This window comes from Amia ocellicauda, chromosome 3 (genome assembly GCF_036373705.1).
Source record: "Amia ocellicauda isolate fAmiCal2 chromosome 3, fAmiCal2.hap1, whole genome shotgun sequence".
Classification (NCBI taxonomy): Eukaryota; Metazoa; Chordata; class Actinopteri; order Amiiformes; family Amiidae; genus Amia; species Amia ocellicauda.
Genome location: NC_089852.1, coordinates 3006688 through 3029375, shown reverse-complemented (window position 1 = coordinate 3029375; position 22688 = coordinate 3006688). Strand labels below are relative to the sequence as shown.

Genomic DNA, 22688 nt, shown 5'->3' with positions numbered 1-22688 from the left:
GGCTAAAATAATGAGTCTCTTTATGTTACTTTTAAGTGATTAAATAGTTATATCACGACCGTTTTTTAGACATCGCTTTAATACCCAAGGCACAGATGGAAATCAAACAGGTGAAGTTTGTTTACGTGTGTTTGGGACCCAGGACTGCAGGGCAGATTGCGCAGCACCTATTTTTACGGCTGTGCATCGTGGGGGGGGTAGGCATCGAACATTGTTTTCGGCCCAGAGCTCCAGAATAGAAGGTCTTCGCTGCGCACATCAACGCGGGGGGGATTAACCCATCCAGCTATGTGTCCGAGACGCATTAGAGCGCTGCCAGATTGGGAGAGCGCGGCCGGGATCATTGTGCTCTGACCTTTTGTGTTAATGTCAGGGCTGGCAGTCAGAGTAACACAACCTCTCACAGAGATGTTGACTTTCTAGGGAGGGATACTGAGGACAGGACTGATATTGAATATGTCCGCCCTTAAGAACCGGTTGTGGATTGTTTGATTACCTAGCTGGTAGTCACAGTCATGTTGCCCAAGCTGGGATTGAATCACTTCTGTCCTACGTCTACAAGAAGACAGGAAGTGCTGCTCCTCACGTTAGGATTCGATCCCGCCTGGTAGTCAGACTTCAAAAGGGGTGAGGGTTTTGTGTCTTCTGGACGTTTTGGGAATCGGCTTCAGACACTCGACGACCGACTCCCAACATCGTCTCTGACCACGAAAACCAAATGCAACCCTAATCTAGATCTGAGAGCTGGAGGTTGGACTGAACTTGTAATTTGTGCCATATTTACAGTTCCCCCACTACATTATCAGGACGATAACCACCGACATGATCCGTAATCCGCTGTAAACGGCTCAGGCGAGGGAATGGCGGGGCTCGGGTTAGGCTGAGGGCCCTGACTGGATTTAATGACGGCCCTGTGCAATGTTACGGTTTAATTAAAGATCCTGGTAATGATTGCAGTGGTTACTCATCGAGCGCCGCTTTGCGCTATAATTAAATCCAGGGCTCCGATTATGGTAAACGTAATGGTGGAGCTGGGGTTTCGGGCTCCGTTTATCAGTTACCTTTGATTTCCATTAAAGAGAGGTTTTCATTTCTCCTGTGTTAACGACACTGGGCAGGGAGACGTACTTGGTGAATCTAGAAATGGTGGCTGGGGTTGGGGTTCTGGCTTTGGCAGATTGGGTATCTTAACCCTCTCATTACCCCTCCCGTCTGCCCCACGGTTCTCAAAATAAAAAATAACTGCTTGCTTTTGTATTAATTACAGCAATTATGGTTTATGCTGCTCAGCCAGGGATCGGGAGTTGTTTTATGAAGGGCAGGGTAACATACACAACATGTAGATAGTTTTTATTTGGAATAGAAAATGAGCTAAAACAAATACGAGTTTGTTTGTCAATAAAGATTTTTACATAATATGGAAAAAACAGTGCATAGAGAACTGTATCTCTGGTTTACAGTGACCTAACGCACTAAGAGCAGATTTATGTAGTAGTTTTGCATAGACGGAGAGCTACAGATTACCAAGTTGACTTAACCTAAGTACTAGACAACAATGTCATGCTGTACATCTCAATTTAAGCACTATATGTGGATCAGCCATCTGGCAAATCCGTTCAAATTGCTTATGCATATTTCACTGTAAGCTTGATGCTGCCAGGAAAACCATTCAGGATGTTTGTTTTCATTGACACAGAGAGAGAGAGAAGAGCAAAACAAATAGTTTTCTCAGATCACAGTTTGTAGTATTTGAAAGCGGTAACTAACGAGTGAAAAAACAAAAGAAAGGAAACATTTTCTCAGTGGATAAAACAACACCCATTGTAGTAAAGTTAGCTTACAGTTCTTTAATGTATGGTCTCCCATTGAGGACAAGAAAAGCAAAATGTTTGTGAGATATCAGTTTCATCAAGATAATCATCTTTCCTGAAAAAATATGCATATTTATCATACTTAATGATTTATTAAGATACTTAAGATGTTTTCCATAGTTTCTGCTAGTATTTGTGCGGTGGACGAATACATCAATATCTTGTTCATAAAAGAACCTCTATTCAGTTTTTCCCCGTTTGTTTTTGTGCATTCAGAGCAACTTTAAAACGTGTCAAACAGAACTGTGTGTTTCTCCAGAGGAACTCGTCAATAAATGTCACAGTATGGACTTAAAATAGGACACAGCTCTGCAGTTTGGGTGGCTAGAGATACAGAAATAAAAGATGATAGTAAATCAGACACACGGAATGCATCCTGGTTATGGAGCAGACTGTTTTTTTATCAATTAAAGAATGGACTGGTTTCTCACAGATAGCAAGTACAGCGACGGCAAACTTGCGTTGCCCTTGAAGAGGCTTTTCAGCTCCAGATTTCAGAAATACTTTCCAGTTAAAAAAGAAAATAAATGGCATCTGTTACACTCGGATATTTAAACCGTGCAATACCGGGACCATATGTGCTTCCAAATCCTCAGTTTTTTTACTTTCTCTTATTAAATATCACTTGCAATAGCATTTTTGTACATGAATTGATCTCGAGCAAATATATAAACACTGTCGGTTCACAGCATGGCGAGATGAGGCTCGGAGCTCGCTGGTGAGATCGTCGGCCAAAAAAATCGCCCTTTGGCTCGGCAGATTTCCGGTCTGACGGGAGGTTAATGCTATTCAGGACACTGAGAGCGTGGCGCTTGGCTCGCTGAACGCCTTGCAGTCAATCCTCAGATCTTTGTTTTCCCCAGAATCCCTTTATAAAGTATGTGGTGAATGCCTCAACGTCTTTGTCTTCAATTCACATTTCACTCAGCTTTCGGGGGCAGAGTCGGCACTGAGGACCATTGTTCCGTCTGCCAATTAATTAATTCTGTTTTAAAATGACTGTGCAATTTAATAAATGTATCTGAACCCAGAATCAGTCTCTGAAGTCAGAAGAACCCCCCATTGTTTCCTGTCTGTCCTGTCTGAGTGCCCTATCAGGTACAAATGACTCCATTAGCTCCTGTACTCTTGAATGGAGACCATTGTCGGAGAGCGGACAGGCAGCGGACATAAACATTTCCCATGGTCTTCATCTCGCAGTGAAGGGAAATATTTACCAGAGGGCAATGCTTACCGTGGGAGAAATACATACATGGAACACCATCTTAAAAGACACATCTCCTCCTTATATGACGTTCTTGCTTGAATTAAATTATTATTATTATATTATATACACTATATTTTAAAATACTTTTTTCCTTCTCCTGCGGAAGGTTAACCAGGCTAATTCCTAATTTCTCATTGTCCAATCTTCCACAGCTGTTGGTATCCAGATGAAGCTGGAATTCTTCCAAAGAAAGTTCTGGACGGCCAGCCGCCAGGTAAACCCAAGAGCTCACGCTCCCTGTATTGCACAAGGGAACTTGGATGTCAGACAGGAATGGATTTTTTAAGCAGAACAGCGCTTGTTTATTCAGCCTCCCAGGCAGGCCGACGCCAGCCCCCGGCACACGCGTGGCCCCGGTAGGGCATCCGCTCGCTGGCAGGCCCTGAGAGAGGCCTGGCCAACCCTGCCTCACCTTATGTTGCCAGGGGTGTCCCGGCACTGCGGTGCGGAGAATGATGAACTCTAGCCCAGGACAGAGTGCATGGAAGTGGGGGAGGAGGTTTAAGCTACCCAGCATGCTTAGCTAGTGTCAGTCTGGGCTTTGCATCAGTGTTATTGTGGTTGAATTATGTATATATTTATGTATGTATAGTATGTATTTGAAATATGGAAGAACAGGCATGTGAATCATTTGCAGCATATTATTTTATCTTTATCTCTTTGTGTGTTTCAGTGTGCGGCCCTGGATGGAAAATGTTCAATCAGCTGCGATAATGAAGTGAGTAATTTACTCAAATATTTTTAGGCCGTGAGAGAATGGCTCTCTCCCGCTCTCTCCCTCTCATTCTCTCCCTCCCTCTTACTCTCTCTCTCATCTCTCCCTCCCTCTTCTTCTCCCTCTCACTCCCTCTCTCTCCTTCCCCATCCTTCTCTTCCTCTCCCTCCCTCTCCTTCCCTCCCTCTCACTCCCTCTTCCTCTCTCCCTCCATCTTCTTCTCCCTCTCTCCTTCCCTACCCTTCTCTCCCTCTCTCCCTCCCACTCCCTCCCTTCCTCTCCTTCCCTCCCTCTCCTTCTCTCCCCCTCCACCTCTCCCTCTTCCTCTCCTTCTCTCTCTCCCCCTATCTCACTCTATTCCCCCTCCCATCGTGACTCTAATCGCCAATTGCTAATTCTCACCCTCGTGTTTCTCGTGAACAGAATATCAACTGTTACCTCATAGACAACAATGGTTTTATCTTGGTGGCTGAAGATTACTCCCAGGTAAGCGGCACCGATGCTTCCATATCGCTCTGAGGGAAATCGTTGTGGTTTCCCAAATATAAAGACGAGCTCCTTTAGGATCATTTATCTTTTCACATTGTAATAATAACAATAATCTGTCACTGCAGCATCTCCTGCCCAAATTTCACACGATTCAGATGACAGTCCACATACCACACACATGATGATGACCTTGCTTTGGGTTCCAACGCGACACTCTTTACGCCCCGAAAAGCTCTCAGCTCTCCGAGAAATGTCTGAAATGTCAGGCTATTTTGAGGAATGGGCGATGCTCCTCTCGAAGTGTTGCCGGGACCTGCGGCTCTCTCCTGTGGCCTAATGGGATCTGACATTACTAGGAGCACAATTATTTATATCCCCGACAGCCGGCATCACGAGTCCAGCGATTAGTCACAACAGCGACCTATTACATCCATAGAGGCTTTAATTGGCACTTTTTTACTACGAGACGAATGATTTAAAGCTGTCCTGAGGGCAACTTGCTGTACTAGACGAGATTAGCTGTATTTCATTAAGTAACATCGTGCATCATTTAATTTTACTCATATTTGTACTGAAGTTGTATTTCCTTGTTATTGCTACACTGTTTTTGTCCCTTAAATAAATGTGCATGCTTTGTGATTGCCGTTTTTCTTCATAATGAATGTAGTCATTATTACTGAACTGAATAAATATAACTCCTTAACAAGTTCTAGATACATATTTGGTAATATCTGAAATAAACAACATTGAAATATTCTAGTGTTCTTTTTGTTGTTTACCAACCAATTACTAAAATGATTGAGGCAAAATAAGATAGTATAAAAAGAGAATTGTTATTTATTTAATTTGAATCACAGAATTTGCCGTTACATAATCCATTCCGCTCTGCTATGTTGGCTTCTTCTCCTCGTTTGCTCAGATTATCTTCCTCTGGCTGTGTAGACTTTAGGATTTGAACGTCCTGTCTTTGTGGACGTCAGGGCGGCTCGAGTCACGGCCCAGACTTTGTCACTTCTCATCTACTGCTCGACTTTGACGTGTTTTTCCTCCCTGCTGTTCAAACCCTTGTCTCTTTCCAAAGACGGGGATCTTCTTCGGCGAAGTTGAAGGGGCGGTGATGAACAAACTGTTAATTATGGGCTCGTTCAAAAGGTAAGAAACTGTGACGATGCTTGCACAGTAACAGACACTTTACTCACTGCTCTCATTTGCTACCAGCATGACTAATGATTTTGCAGTATTTTTGGAACAAACTTTGACTTCCGTTCTCAGTTTAAAGATTAGTTAATATTTCCCTTCAGATGATCACCGACTGAGACCTGAGAAAAACACAACTGTGCCATCATGCCAAAAAAAAAGATTTTAGCTGCAGGAAGAGACCTAGAAGGAGCTTTTGACAGAGTATCACTTGAGCCAGCATTTTAAAATACTTAGTGTTTGCATTTTTAAATCTGAATGCCGTATGCCGGCACATCTGACTCAAAGGAGGCCTCCTGTCTGAATGCGTCTGAAGTCAGCAGTTTAACCCGTGTCAGTCCCTGTAGCGTTGCCGTAGAATTCAGATGTCAAAACAGGACGCCGGCGCTTGGGGTTCGCTGAACACGCCAGGGCCTTACAGCACACGCAACTCATAACACAGATAAATCTACATTCCCGAGAAACGGCTCGTGGTAAATGTTTGCACATGAATGTGACCGTTGTGACTATGGTAGATGAAGTCGATATTTTGCGGTGTGTGTGCTATTGCGATCGGTGCTAAACTGTTTGTGGGGGAACCCGGTTTATATGCGTTGCTCGAGCTGTAATTAAGAAAGGCGACAGTTGCTGCCACAAGTTTGCCGCATTTTTATTTCGCCGAAGTCAAATGAGCTGTTAATGCCGTCACTTGCACTGGATTCCACTTAATTGAATCAAGATAAGTGTTATTTTTCTTTGGCACTGAAAAAGACAGAAAGCCACACTTTTTCTAGGGCTGCAAATAGGATAGGATCATTTTTATTTTGTTTTCATTTTCTTAACCTAGGTCCGGATTAAATTAAAACTTTGACCCACCCGCCAGTTGCAAGTTATAAACCTAGTACTTGGTGGCGGATTTCCATTGGGTAGAAACAAGAAGCTCCAGGCAAACAAAAGCCACAGTCAAGTACTTGGCTTGTAATTTGCTGTTGGCTGCTTGATCGAGTGATTTAAACATTGGCACGAGTGTCGAACTGTGTACAACACACTATTAATAACGCAGTCCTTATTGGACCTTTTCTGTAAAGGGCGCAGCGACGGCCACAAATTTCACACACAGTTCTCTCGACACAGTTTTAACCCGAGATTTACAGTGTGTATGTTATTGTTTTTTTATTAATTCCCATGAATTCCTGGAAAGGCGAAACGGAGAGCTTTATGGCCCCTCGTAGTTAAGTACGACTCGGGCCCGAGCAGACAGTGTGACAGTGTTGGATAGGGTCCAGTGTGGAGAGTCCTTCATGTCATCTGGGGGGTTTGATATAATTTGGGCACAATCTCCTTTTCTTTTACGGGACCTAGAGCTGGCAAAGTGCAGGTTTAGAGTCGACCAGAGTAGCAGAGGAGAAACTCTAATGAGTGTGTGACGTGTGCTTTTGTTTGCGTGTGCATGTGTGTGTGTGTACATGTGTGTGTGCTTTTTTGTGTGCGTGTGCACGTGTGTGCGTGCGAGCTTTTGTGAGTGCGTGTGTGTGCATGTGTGCGTGTTTGTGCATCTGTGTGTGTGTGTGCATGTTTGTTTGTGTGTGTGTGTGTGTGTGCACGTGGGTACGTGCTTGTTCCTGTGCATGCGTGTGCGTGCGAGCTTTCGTGAGCATGTGTGTGCATTCGTGTTTGTGCATGTTTGTGTGTGTGTGCATGCTTGTGTGTGTGTGTGTTGAGGGAGGGGCTGGTGGTTCTCAATCCACACGGTCTCGTAAATCTTCTACATTCAACATTTAAATTAGATCTGGAACCAAAACACCAACCAATTTAATTTTGCTGTTGCTGTGAGTCTCAATGTTGTTGTCAGTCTCTTCCACTCACTGCACGTTCTCATATTTGGGGAGCACAGAGCTCATTCTGCCCATGTTTGACATGTGAAAGCCCTTTATCCCAAGATGCACAGTGCTGTTATCCAGTAGGGTTTGCTAAGCCTGTCCCTTGTCAGAGGAATACAAGAATAATGAGACTTTGTGGGCTTTTCTTAGTCATTTGAGTCCTTTGAACTCCTACGAAAATTGCAGGACATTTTGCTGGCATTTGTACTTAAAACAACCAGAATAAAGACCGCCAGGAATGCAGTGGGCACCTACAGTGGACAGGAAGTTGTTAGATTGTGAAATCCCAGCATTCCTTGCCTTATATTGCTTATGAACTCATCTCAGGAGTGCTGTTTTGTGAAACAAAGTTATTGTTCTCTCCTTGTTCCAGGGTGACACTTTACGACTATCAGGCCATTTGTAAAATCTTCGCCGAGAGCAGCGACGGCGCAAACAGTTTATTAGATGTAAGTATGTGTAGGAGTCAAGTACCCCTTTTTACAGAGCACCCAGCCACACCATATTAAAAGGAGCAGGCGATCACACGTAGGCAGCACAATACTAAGCACAAAACAGATCACAGACCCAGCCTTGCTTTGGCAATACATCAGTCTTAACCCCTGACACAGAGCTGACAAATTTCAAACAGGGTGAAGAAATGTCATCTGCTAATTCCACTGTGTTGGGGGAGGAGGGCTTGTTCAATATTACCGCACAGCTGAGATCCTAATTATTTCATTAAACATGTATAATTGTCTTAATTCGGCTCATCTAATGATTTCTCACAGCCGTAGTTTGCCACCTTTGAGAGATGGATCTGGGCATCCCTGCTGCATTTGAAAGGATATTGGTCTGGCTTTGATGTCCTTCCCCCCTTAGCATCTCTCAATCAGTTTACAGTGTTTTCAGAGATCAGATGTGTGCGGCAGTAGTTAGCACGACAAAAATCAGACCACAAGAAAAGAAATCCTGTGGTATAAATAGATTACAATATGTAACACATTAGAAATGACATGAGAGAGAAACGCAGATGTTGTAAAAGAGTCTTTTCAATTAATTTCCAACAATGAATGATTTTCCTTCTTATCATACTTATGGGTATAGTGGGGGTCCAATTTTCTCTCCTTTTGCGGTCTTGGATGTACTTGGTGGTCGATGATGACATTCCAGATGGTCACTGGAAGCATCTTTAAAAGGGGGCACCGAAACTCTCTGTTTCCTATCTCCCTGTTCATGTGAGAGGGTTTTGATTTATCTGCTGCCGTCTGTGGCCCCGTTCTTATCTCAGAGGTGGTCCCCCACACGAGGAAGCCACTTCCCTAATGACTCGAAACACTGTAAACGTTCTGTCATTGATGGGCTTATAAATGAGCGTTTACTTATTTTAAAAAGGCGATTGTAATGTTCACTGATAGCTTATAAAATATTGATTTCTTCTCCTCCTCTTTAGCCTTATTTTGCATTCTTCGCTGCTGTGAAATGGATCATGACCGAACTTGTCATGTAAGGAACATTTGTGTGATCTCTTCTTGCTTGTTGTGTGTTTGTGTTAGTTCCTCTTTGACATTGTTTTAAGTGTTGAAGACGACCCCGGCTTCACAAGCTGTAATGGCAACCTTATGTATCCACTTAGCTGGTGTGTCTACCGACTCGCGAGCTAAACTGAGCTAAAGCCGTGTGGTTTGCAGGACGGTTTTGAGTGAATTCTTCCTGGGTGGCCTGACATCTGAGCTGAAATCCTCACCGTTTTGTGTGAGGCGATCCTAGGCCTTTTCTCACTCTTAAAGTCCTCCAAAAATCCTATTTTCTGTTAGACTGCTTGACAATTTCTGTTGTCGATTTTGCATCACAAAATCGCCCTCCAGAGGATGTCAGACTTCAGGAAGAAATGCACCTAAAAATACCATCAAAAGACCACAACAGATGTCACGGGATATTAATGCGTCTTTTTATTATTTCTCCTAGATTCTTGGTGGAGTTCAATCTGTACAGCTGGTGGTATTCAGACCTTACAGCCAAAGGTGAGTTTGTTGAGGAAAAATTATGTGTTCAATTATTTATTATCCAAACCACACATTTGCAACTGCAAAGTCTTATTCACATATTTCCATCCTGTGGAGTCCCGCAAAGCCCGGGCCTTTCTTGTGGTGCGGATGAAATACGGCCGTGGCTGCGCCAGTTACGTTTCGGAGCTTCGAGGTCTGCAGTTGATTTCCAAAACTCGGGGAAGGATTACTCTGCTCGCTGTATGGCCATATTTGTGACTTTCCTGAACTGCAGTTTTGCACATATTGAGAGGAACAATGTCAAAACAGAAAGTCACCACTGAAGTAAAAAAAGAAAGGAAAATAACTAGGTCAGCCAGCTCTACTGCTTCAGAAACATCTGTTTTATAGCCACGCTACCAAAGAAAAACATATTTACCTTCCAGCTCGTTGAGTATATAGGACTGTACTCAGTGTGTCTAAATAATACAGAATAATTTCACAGAGAAAGCAAAGGTTGTGCATTTGTATCGTATTCTAAATTACTTTATGAGAGAGAGAGAGAGAGAGAGAGAGAGAGAGAGAGAGCAGCCTAGAATGAAGAAATGCCAGTTTTTATGCTTTTGTTTAGATTCATTTATTACTTATTTGAATTGTGTATAAGGTCTGGTTAGTCTGAAAGCTGAAAAAACGCTGGTGCTTTTGTAAAACGTGTCTTTGACTTTATTTATCTTTTTCAAAGCGGGGTAATAAAGTTGTTTATTTATATAAGGGGGTTTATCCATTTCTTTTTTTATTAATTAGTATTTCTTTGAAACGTCAAATAGGGAATAATAGAGTTCTCTGTCCTGTGCAATAATCGTATATATATTTATATGTAAGTAAGCACCACAGTAACGCTTTAATCAACATGTTCAAAGCAATACATCAATCTGTGTTAATGGGCAGCGCAACGCCTACGACTCCACAGACTCACCATGTGCATGAACACTGCTGTTCATCAGAATAAAAGAAAAGGACAGACGAGGCTGGGATTTCACCAGAGGAAAAAAACTCACACGCTCACACAAAATACAGTGTGTGCCCTCGACCGTGATTGACAGACCCAGGGGACCCATCATCGTGTTCAGTGAGAAAACAGCTGAGCCATCGGTTGTGGCATCGGGGTTCAGTTTCACACGGCGCTGACCAGAGATCCGGTGTTCCCTATTATACAACAATGGAAACACAATCCTGCGACAATAACCCAATTGAGAAACAAATGTGAGGCTCGTATAAGCTAATACAGATGACTACCAGTCACAGCTGGCCCGGCTGCCTTGTGGCCAATTGGACACATCGGTTAGCATGTTCACTCGCAGATCTGTGTGTATTTGAGACGGGGGGAATTAATCCACACGCGTGTGACACACAATCCTGTCCTGGAAGGCTCAGATGTGCTCCGTCGCTCATTAAAATACTTCCACAGAAAGTGTTGTGGTTGGGTTACAGGAATGAAGTATTTTTCTCCTGACTACCAGATTTGCAGGGAAGCGTGCCAGCGCTTTAATCAGGAATATGATAACTCAATCTGCAGTGCATGGGGGGTTGCTGTGCCTCATTCTTAAAAAATACTCACTTTCCTCCAAAGATCCTAAAGCAAAGGCTCCTGTTTGCTCAAGTTATTGTTGTTATTATTTTAATTAGTGGGAAGGGAGTGTCTGGGATTTTGATTCTGACATATGTAGGCAAATTATGCAAAATTAGCAAAATCTACTGATGCTGAAGGAAACCGATGAAAAGTTGAGTCCCATAATCGCCAGCACTTTTATTCATAAATCCCTTAATCTGAAATGTGAGCTTCAGTCGCTCTGAGGACAACATGCAGGTTTACATCAACAGTGTGATGGTATAGCCATCTCCAAACGTATTTACTTTCATTAAATATGTTTATTCCCGCCAGATATAATAACATACTTTGTGTAAATGTATAAAAACTGTATTTTCTGCATTATCATCATCACATACCAAACCTAAGCTGAAGTTTCTGGAATGCTTGCATTACAGATGAATGAACACAAGGTGGCAGCAGTATGAAACTAATAGCAATCTTAAATTGTGTAAACCTTTAAACAATAATAGTAGTTGCAATCATAATTATTAGTAGTAGTAGTATTAAAACTTTAAATTTGTCTTTATGCATAGCTAATCAGTCAGTAAGTCCAATTACATGAAAAGGTTTTAAGGTTTTTTGTTCTGTTTTAAATTGTATGTAAAATTCTGTTGATCATTTCATTCAGTGTGTCAGATCTATTTAAGACAAACATTTACTGTAAAGTCACTTATGTTTGTATAACATTGTATCTATGTAATTATGCATTCTTTAAATCAATGTTGGGGTGGATAGTGCAATTCCAGTTGATGACTTGGAGAGTGAGTGTGCGTGTCTGTGCGTGCGTGTATATCTTTTTCCTGGGGTTTTTGAACATCTGCTTGCATCACATTAATAATAATAAAAAAACATATTGAAGCAGCTGAACATAATATTTGTGAACTGTGACAGTCTGTCCCTCCACGGGTCTGTTGACTGTCCTGGCCTTCCTCTTCCAGCACAGAGAGGGAAGCCGATGCTCGTGCCCTGCGACACCGAGTACCCGGCCTTCGTCTCTGAGCGGACCATAAAGGAGACCACGGGGAACATTGACTGCGACGGATGCGTGAAGTGAGTAAATATTTACTTAATGCGCAATTTTGCCTGCTTGTAGATGTCTGCCCATCGGCGGGGCTCTGAGGAGCTCATGGTGTCGGTGTAGTAAATCTGCAGTAGCAGTCGATACTGCAGCGGAAACAACACACGGGAACTTTTCCTGATCAACAGGCTCACGTTTACCCTTCGACACGTGAGGCAGCCATCGTCGGGCCTCCCTGCAGCCCACATCTGGAGGCGCAGCTTAGGTTGGCTGTTCTCGCTGATAGCCAGTGTTTAGCATTTCCAAAAAACGCAGTTTTCAGCTCGGGTGACCCATGGTAACCCGGCACTTGCCTTCTTGCAGGTTGTGTTATAGAAACACCGCAGAAAGATGGAGCGTGTGGCCAGCGATACTGACAGTGCCCGGCCTCCTGCACACTATTCACTTCAGTGCCTTGCTTATGGTTTGGGGCTCGTGAGGCCTCAGACCCCCTCCGCAGCCCTGCCAAGCCCCCTGTGTCTGGACCTGTGTCTGAGAGGCTCTGACGGCGGGGCTGTTCCCTGTCGTGGCCTCTGCAGGGCTCTGGGCCGGATCACCCTCTGCTCCGAGAGTAGCCCCCCCGCCCCACGCAGTTTCTCAATCGAAGTTTCAACACACAGACTGTAGAGCCACTTATCTGTCCTGATCGAGGAAGGTTTGCAGAGCACATGTTCCTGTAAACTTGGCAGGACTCAAGTGTGCGTCGGGGGTGATTTCGGCCGACCGTTTGCTCCCCGGGCTTTCAGTCTGGAGCTGTTTTAGTTAAAGTGGGTCGACATCAGAGTGCAATCATCCAGACATACTGAAGGTGTTTTTACACAATCTCGTGTGAAAAAACTTAAGATTTTTGTTGGTTGGTTATTTTTTTAACCTAAATTGTCGCCATAAACAATGTCATCTGTTTAAGATCGATTCGATTTCAATTTATGACTATTTTATATCGCTACACTTCACAAAAGTATCAGATGAAAGTGAAATATGTTAATCTTAGTCAATTAACAAGGGAAGGGCACTAACTCTGGAAAGATACTTGCCAGGGCTACTTAAACATTTCATGGTAATGTTCAAATTATTATTGAAGATAAAACCTTTTATCTGCATTTTTCCATTTAACTTTGGACACATTCTTGTCAAGGGCTCATACTTGGTTCAGCAACATGCCCTTTGTTTTCTCTTCTTTCATGCTTTATGTTGCAGTTTAAATGTATTTTTGAAATGACTAACATCTTTGGCTTTCCTTTCTATTTCTTTTTCTTTCTTTTTTTTTACATTTGGCCAAGAAAGAAAAGCACCTAACATAGTTAGCACATTCACAGTGTGTCTTTGTCTGCGATCTCTCCCAGCTCGTAATCTCTCCGAAGCCCAAGTGTTTCCCTCGCAGCAATATTATCCTAAATCAATCATTCAGTCCCCAAACAAAAGGAGCTGAGAGACACAGCTGTTTGGCAGGAGAGGTCTCTGACGGCTCGAGTGCGAGGAAGTTGTCTCTCCTTTAGTGCGGGGATGCCGTTCTATTATCCGGTCTCCTTTAAGGAAACCCAAGCTGGATCTCGTGAGGGTGATAGATTGATTGATTGATTGATCTCAAGTGTTTGGACAAGCATTTGCTCTTCCGCAGCGAGGAACAATAAGACACAGATGTAACTTCAGAAAGAGCACGAGCTTCTGCAGACACACCGTGTTGGATCAGCATAGCTGGGTTTTTTAGCATCCGTTCCTAGAATGAAATGCAATGCTTTTTAAATACCGTGATTAATGATTTAAATCTAAACATCTAATCCCTGCACTGAAGCAGGAAGCCTTTCACTTGCCCTCCTTCAGAAGAAACGGCCATGGAAAGTCTGTGTAACAGAGGCGTTACTGCTTGTTTTTTGTGGTAGAGTAAGGAGGCTGACAATTACAGGTTGAAGAATAACAAAAAGAAACATTGAAATAAATAACACATTGAGCCGATCTCCGTAATCAGATTCGACTCCTTCATCTAAAAGAAAGCCATGGGTGGACTTACTGATGTCTGAGGCCCAAGGAATACCTACAATACGTCACCCCGAACTGCCTTAATCTCCTGTTATTAAAATAGTATATCAGTGTAATCTGAAAGATCACAGTATAGGTTGAGAGAGAGAAACCGACCAAAACAAGTATCTTAAATATGCGGTGCTGCTGTACTTAAGAGGGTCTTCCAAGAAACAGACAAGGGCTATCCCAATCTAACCATAACCTACGCTGATTACACCCACTCGTATGCATTAAATAAAATGGGATACCTTAACCGCCGGCAGCGAGGCTAATAAACGGCTATCATGCAAATTACACCACAGCGCCCGCGGAGAACCGGGTCCCTTTTGATCAGGCAGCTCGGATGAACGTGTCAGACCTCCGCTTAAGAGCAGGTTTGTTTCAAATGGTGATTATTTGATGAGAGGTTCGTTCTATTCTCATGGAAAATTGCTGAGCCTCGGCTGCTCTCTTACATGTTGCGTTAATCAGTGTTTTGGTTTAATTGGTTGAAAAGGAACAGGGATGAGATGAAGAGGAAGGTATCATTACATCTTAGACAGTTTGCCCATCTAGTGTTTCTCAGCGTTGAATCAGCATGTTCTTTGTGTGTGTGTGTGTGTGTGTGTGTGTGTGTGTGTGGGGTGGGGGGGCGGGGGAATCGTCTGTTGTAGGTTCAATAAGACAGAGTAGGCAAGTTCAAATGGACGCCATGGCAGGTAGGATTATTGTAAATGATTATTCCCAGCATTACGTTCTGTCTTTGGTTTCTGAATATGTGCGTTATAGATTATCATGTCTAGCTTTTGAAGATATGTCTGCAACGCATTGTTTTCAATTTAGCAGGTTTTGTGTGTGAGACCTGAAACATTATTAGTTCAGCATCCAACATGTGTTTTATCTCTCTTCTGAAGTCATCGGCGTCTTCCTTAACTGACCATTGAAGACGTGAGTTAAAATATTTGGTTTCAATGTATGAGGTACACCTATACTGTGAATTATTGGTTTAATTGAAAAATAGCAACAAGTAAAAAGGCCTTCATGGTACATTTGTTAAATCACTATTTACTATATACACCTGCGTAAAAATGTATAAAAGGTGGCATCATCTTTATTGTCTTTAACTGTATAGTTCTTTGTCCCGTTGTCTATTTCCTCCAGTTCTTTTGTTGACAAACACTTGATATTTACTTTAGGTTTACAATAAAAGCCGGGAAACCGTGGCAAACCAAGTGACTCGGGAAACTGAAAACCCAGTTTAGGAGCTCGAGTTGCCCTTCGGCTCGAGTTGGGAAAACTCAGCTGAACCCCGGAGCACTCGGCTGCACTCCAGTCTGTCTGACTGTGGAAACCAGGTTCATGAATGATTGGTTACTTATTCATTTCTCTAGTTACACTTTACTTGAAACATATTCATAACTAGGCAGGAACATTGGAAGCCTCATAAGTGTGTTGGTTTCTGTCTCCCCTTGCTTTTTTATTTCACCAGCTCCTTTATTGGGTTTTGCCTGGCTCTCTGTGCTGTCGGTCCACAGACGCCGCACCGTCCCAGGCCTGCCTTGTGTATCTGAGCGTTGTGCAGCGCAGTGACAGGACTCTGACATAAATGGAACTGCAGCAGAATTGGGCTTCGGTTAATTTGGACCATGTGGACTGACTCTTTAATATTATATTTTTTAAAAAGGGATTAATTATAGGTGACCTGACATGTTGATTACTGGGTTCATCTCTGGAGAAGAGCAGGAGAGTTTAGATGCATTACTCATTCTAAGGCCAAGGCAGATTAGGCCAAGATTGGGAGATAACTCAAAACGCTCTTCCTACACGTGAGTATCATTCCGATCTGTCATCTTCGTTCAAACAAATCCAGTGTCATGAATGCGTTGTGCAGTGGGACAAAACCGCACACACACTTATAGATACGCAAAGACATATTTCCTAAGCTTGACTGTTGTCATTTGTCATTTGTACAGTATTATGAATCATACTATATATAAATGTAAATATTTGTGACCCCAGTATTGCACAATATTGAAACAAGATGTAAAGAAACGATGGGTAATGAAATAAACTAATTGAAGTCAAACATTAATGCTTTTTAATGTTTAAATTGTTATTTCAACTCTAGACGGACTTCATAGCTAAAATGCAACAGATCGTTTGGTGCTATTGGGATGAAGATTGCATCAGATTTAAACATAATAGCAAATTTACAGCAAATGGCATTCCTGCCTAGACTTTAACTTTAAATAGATCACATGTGGTCTTATGACCTTTAGAGCCTAGCACATAAATCTCCCTACAATCTAACGGCTCCCATTAAATGTATTATACAGAGGTTGAGATTAAGTAAATCTTGTTTGGATTAGGAAAATTGATATGAATGAAAAAATGGTCTTATGGAATATGAAAAGTACCCCAATTCAATGAGCGGACCCCCAAGTTAAAAGGAATGCATCTCCACTTTTAAATAAATCTTTTGACTGTTTTAATACGGTGAAGTAGGCTAAATAGAACGCAGTATTTATTATCCTTGATCTGAAATGTTATAGTTTATATTAGGAGAGGATATAGGTCTGTAATACACATCTGCTTTTATTTTGTAGTTTCACTCCAAATGTTTTGTGCATTTTCATAGAGAGGCTTATATCAAACTTGCTGAATGAGTCTTTTGTTCCCGCTGACGATTATAAGTACGTAACCGCATATTCAAGCCTCCTAAGTTAACTTTCACTTCTAATTTCAACAACCCATTAGTTGTATAAACAGAATATGTAAAGAACCTAAATTAGAACAGTATAATTTGTGAAAAACGCAGCCAATTCTCCGTTGTAAGAATTTAATAACACGAGTAGAGCAAGAATCCAGACACGTCTCCCTTTTATTTTTTTTTAAATCATACTTATTATCGCTTTATATGAGTATTATATTTGATTGATTATGAAGCCTTGGTGCTTGCAGTATTCAATAAACGTTACACATATAATTATGATATCTGCCATTTCAATGTGTGTGTGTGTATGGATTGTAATCTCACTGATATTGAACCAAGAGCGGAAAATTATACACAAAGCCTGGTTTTACACAACGGTTTGCTATCTGTTTGAAACTGGAAGCAAGTTGTGTGATAACTAGTTTTGGATTATTGTGTTAATTTAAATAAAATGTATTTTTGTGTAGTTTAATTGGAAGAAATACTACTTCCGAGAATGGAAAATACAAAATACTTATATGTAATTTTATTTTGTAGCCACTTTAACACACCATACAGTCATATAAGAGAGAGTATATAAGAGAGACATTACACAACCTAGGAGTAAGATGGGAGTAACATGTATATACTATTCTGTTTAGTGATTGTTTTGTTTTAACTTTATTTTTGCCTTGTGGTGGAATTTTAGGAAGCGTTCCATGACTCCATCATTTAACCGCCAGTTGTTTTATATATATATATATATATATATACAAAAAACTGGTGGTATATATATATATATATATATATATATATATATATATGTGTGTGTGTGTGTGTGTGAGAAAGAGAGTGTATATATTTAAACATATATGTGTGTGTGTGTGTGTGACCTCATCATTGTGACCACCAGACACTTATAATGCAGACAATTATAAATAAACACTAGGATCTTCTTAGCTTTTTGGGTTTCCCCAGGGATTTAGAAACCCTTTTCTTGTTTACAGAGAGTGTATAGCATTGTCTATTCTGCACTATAATTTATTAACACCCAAAGTGATGCGTTGGTTATTTCCTTTAAACATCGTTGGCAGTACCGAATCTCGGCTCTGCTGTCCATATCCTTGCACGTTGTTATTCATGGTTAAAGTGCTATTTAGTCTGGCCTATAAATGTTGAAGTAATGAATATCGTGTGCCCCTTGCACTGTCGTTGCATTAAACCTTTACATGTATTTGCTCCACTAATGGGGTATTTTAAGGTCCTGCAAATGTAAAGTTAAAACACTCCACTCGGCCGCTTATCCAAATATGCCTCCGAGGCTGTATTGGAGGTTTTGAAATTGTGAAGGGAATGTAGATAAACCCACAGTCATTACCATCCGTGTTTATAGCCTACAGTATTTATGTACTTTACTGTATAGGGTTTCATAAAGGTCAGGCTAAGTCTAGGGTTAAGCGTGTGTGAGTGTTGTTTGAGTGCTCCACGTACCCAGCCATGTAATCTTTTAAAGCACAGTACATGACATGTTTACAGTACTCAGAGAAGATGAGAATGACCAAAAATGGATAGTCACAAACTTGTGTGCTGCTATACCCACTGTTTTTTGTGTGTAAGTGTGTGTGTTTTTTTTAACACATTTCATTGATTTTTTTTTTTTAATTTTTGAGAATATGGCTCATTTCCAGTGATTATCTCTGTGTGTCTGTGTCTCTCTCTGTGTTTCTCTGTACATCCCGCTGTGTCTGTGTGTGTCTTTCTGTGTGTCTCTGTGTCTCTCTCTGTGTCCCTCTCTGTCTCTCTGTGTGTGTCTCACTCTGTGTCTCTCTCTCTGTGTCTCTGTGTGTATCTGTGTGTCTCTCTCTTTCTCTCACTCTCTGTGTGTCTCAGCGTGTCTCTGTAGAACGTGTATTCAGTGCATATTAGAAATTACCCGTTATTAGCAAGTAGCGTTCGCCGTCCTTAATCACCGATCAAATGAACCACAGTGTGTCAGCCACTCTTAATATGTGTTCTTAAATCAAAGGCAAGGTTAATAAATAAGACATTTATTTTAAATCGACAAATAAACAGATGGCTGCTTGGATGCCAAAATATGAATCCCAGCTTTCTATATCTTACTTGTCTTTGTGATCATGAATTATTTTTTTTTAAGGTCTAATTTTTCCTAATGAGAACACGATGTGCTTTCTGTGTCGTGCCATTTATTAAACCCTGTGTCATTTCACATCCGCTGCTCGGCATGCAAGTGTAATAAATCATATCCGGGCAGTCCTACCGTAGATCAGTGTTTGTGCACGACGAGATTGGATGGATACGTGTGGTGTTTGTGACCAGGTGAATACACTGTTATGATTTTTGGGGGGTTTAATTCAGGGCATCTGATGAAAATCCATCCCAACGAACTTCTCACAACAGTGGAACACGCTTGTGAATTTCATACTGCGGTTGGTTTTATGTGTGCTTACTAAACGACTCTCGTTAACTGTCAGAGAGCTCAGAAACCACCGTCTTCCCCTCTCAGTCATCGCTTAATTATGACTGCGAGCAGAAAGGACGTCATGTTGCCTGGGAATCCTGTAACTCCCCAGTGATGTGGACGGCTTTGGCCTTTGATTTCGTAGTTCCAGATACAACTCTGATTCTCTGGGCATTCAGACGGGCTATTTCTAACCTAATGGAATCAGTCTTTTCTTTCTTTAATTACAAAGCGCTCGAAAGGAAATGTGCAAAAGCATTCGTCTTGCAGCTGACGTGGCAACAATGTGTGGTGACGGTTCTGCGCATTTTTGCCAAGGGCGGGAGCCCAGTTTGTGTTTATGTGTCAGCCCCTCTTGAGGGACGCGTCCGCCCCTGTTCACGGTGCAGAAAACACTGGGCAAAATGCAGAATTGTGCAGCCTAAGTGCAACAGTTTGGCTCCGGAGGGGAAGATGGGCCGTGATTTGGTTGCAGATTTTGTTGTCCACATGATAGAAATCTATACCATTTGAGGGTCAGGGATTGTGCGTGCATCAAACTCAACATCAAACTCAAATGTAATTTTACACATAAACTGCCGTATGAGTTCAATTCTCCCGACTTGCTGAGATGATGGAAATATTTCATTTGGATGTTTTAAATTTCCTGACTTTTCCCAGACATTTCCTTCAGCGTGTGTGTTCATCGGTCTGCAGCCGAAGCATCCATTTTGAGACGAATTTGGTCAATGCCATGTAGGGGGCGGGGGGGTGGTCTGGGTGCGTATCCTGTGCATCTGTGCGTCTTCGTGTGCAGCCCGGTAACTCTCTCTTCAGGCTGTGTGCTCCGCGAACGACTCTGACGGTTTTTGAGGCTTTTTTGAAATTCTCTGTAACCAGATTGATAGCATCTGTATTTGCTGCTTGAGTTCCTCATAAAAGCAGTTGTTTATTTCTTCGAATTGTGTTGCTGCCGCTACAGTGGTCTGTCACATTGAAGGAGGGGGAGAAAAACCCACGGATACTCACATTTCCTTATATTTTCAAAACAGAATTGTGACATTTCCCCTGATGAATCTTCATAGTATAATAAATTAGTTTTGCGGAAGGAATGTAAACATGCTAGATATGTGTTGATCGGTAAACATGACAGAGAGCTGCAAATACTTGTCATGAAGAGCAAGGGGTCCTTTTGTTTTAATTTTCAGTTTATTTTCCTTTGTTGGGTTTTTGGGGGTTGTTTGTTTTGGTTTTTGGCCTCCTCTGTAGACCCATGGCGGTATTTGTGTTTGTTTGAACTGTGTAGCACTTGTGATGGACTGGTGCTTAAATCTGTTGCCAAGACGCTGTGAAGACAGCAGCTGCACTGGCAAAATATTGAGAGGAGATTATTAATTTAAGCACTAAAGCCATCTCCTCCAAATGTGTTCTGCTTTATGTTGTTGGACCGCGCTAGGGCCGCTACATTTTGAGCGTGTCACAAGAAAGGAAGATTACGGTTTCTCCCGGGAATCGCCTGTCACACGATAAAAGCCTACTGTTGACTCCATAAATCTAATTTTCCCTCTCAAACCGACTGAAAAATATAGAGAAATGGCCACTGCGGGGATAACTACTCAATTTTGGCAGCATCTCTCCAAGACACAAACAATCAGGTGCCAGAACACAGAAAACCGTCAATATAAAATAGAAATGCGATTAAAGCTGTGGTTACATTTTTATGTTTTCTTTCCAGGGCAAAACCCCAATGGTGGGCCGTACATTTGAAGTTTGAGTTTTCTCTTGTACATGTTATTTTTGTAACCCTTCGTTGTTTAGGGAAACTTTAGGCGTATTTATAATGAGAAATGTTGTGCTTTCAAATAAATCTGGAAGGGAGTGAATTGCAGTCACCAAAACTGTAATAATGACTATACCCAGAACATAAACTGTTTATTGCTTGCTTGCTTATAAAAACTATAATACGCTGTATTTCCTTTGAAAAACATATGTTGCTGCTCATGCAAAAAAAAACATTTTAAAATGTAAAGAACGCATATAAAAGTTTCTTTTTGCATGACTGGGGCTTTCATTTCACAAGTCTGCATCCACAGAGTTTTACTGACTTTTAAAGTATCTGTGGAGGCTTAATGGTCTGGCATTTATAGGAGAGATGTAATTGAGAGAGACGTGTCAGTGTGTCGGGGGGGTCCTTCAGAGAAACATCAGGGGGCTCCGGTTATAACAGAGGTTTCTGTTTGTTTGTTTCTTTCTTTCGCAGATCGTTCGTCATTCAGCAGATCCCAAGCAGCAATCTGTTCATGGTGGTGGTGGATAACAAGTGCGACTGCAAAGCTGCCCCCCCGATCACGATGGAGCCCATCGAGATCATGTATATCCTTTGCCGTGGGTGTGTGGGGGGTGTGGAGGTGTGTTTGAAAGCTATAAATATAAGAATATAAGAACATAAGAAAGTTTATAAACCAGAGGAGGCCATTCGACCCATCGTGCTTGTTTGGTGTCCATTAATAACTGAATATAGTTATAGCTATACTATATGAAATAGTTGGTGACAAAAACACAGATGTTTCAAATGATCAGAGCATGTGAGCTTTGTATTGGTATACAATTCAATATCCTGCCTTCAAGACATGCAAACACACATACAAAGATATATTTTTCCTTGAAAGTCATTGTTAAGATGTATTGTGTCACTAGAAGATAGTGCTTCCAAACAAACCGTATTTAATCTCAGTAATTGTAATCGTACGATTGACAACATGCGGAAAAAGCCTCAACCCATGTCTCGTTTCTCTCCCAGCCAGCTTGTGGTGTTTATCAGGTAGCCGACTGTTAACAATTTTTATTCTGAATAATAAGGTATTAATAAGGCTATCCAAATAATGCCGTCTGCCAAGTGGTGTTGCGGAAGCGGACGGTTCTGATTAAGATTTTATTGGTTCAACATGATCAGCTCCAAGGCCTGTTATGTTTGTTTATTTTATTACTCTTTAAATGGGAGACAACAAAAATTGAATACTTTCAAGTGTGGCTGAAGCCGAGACATAGAAAAATTATAATTTTCTCTCGTTTCTCAGCATTCATCTCCGTGTGATGGTATTCTGGTGAATTTTAATTATTTTTTTGAGTTATGGCTTGCAGAAAAACACGGCAACAACGCGATTAATCTGGGGATGTTTCTGTATTGGTTTGGCCTGCGCCCTGCGAGCAAAGGAAAGAAAATCAAACAAAATATAACAATGAGCCCCTAAAATCTTTCATAGACACATAGCTTTGTAAATGAACAGATATATTAAAGAGTGTACCTCAATGATTAACTGGTCCATAACACGTTTATCACATTATAAGAGGTGTTCCTTAACTCCAGTGAACATAATGAATCTCTGAAGTGCGAGCGTTTGAAAGTACAGAAGGACAGAAGACGCCCAGATTCCTGTCATCCCTTCCACCCAGAGGTGAGTCTTTCA

At 41.7% G+C, this 22688-nt stretch overlaps 1 protein-coding gene across 2 annotated transcripts in view; it reads left to right on the top strand.

The window, feature by feature from the left end:
• Window positions 1–22688, top strand: part of cacna2d3a (calcium channel, voltage-dependent, alpha 2/delta subunit 3a) — a 170470-nt gene that overhangs the window by 146032 nt on the left and 1750 nt on the right. For both annotated transcript variants that reach the window (XM_066697725.1, XM_066697726.1), the window contains 9 exons: window positions 3291–3352; window positions 3812–3856; window positions 4277–4339; window positions 5424–5494; window positions 7772–7847; window positions 8831–8883; window positions 9346–9401; window positions 11955–12066; window positions 21482–22676. In XM_066697725.1, coding sequence (XP_066553822.1) covers window positions 3291–3352; window positions 3812–3856; window positions 4277–4339; window positions 5424–5494; window positions 7772–7847; window positions 8831–8883; window positions 9346–9401; window positions 11955–12066; window positions 21482–21662 — 719 coding nt within the window. In that variant the 3' untranslated portion in view covers window positions 21663–22676. The remainder of the gene's footprint in view (window positions 1–3290; window positions 3353–3811; window positions 3857–4276; window positions 4340–5423; window positions 5495–7771; window positions 7848–8830; window positions 8884–9345; window positions 9402–11954; window positions 12067–21481; window positions 22677–22688) is intronic.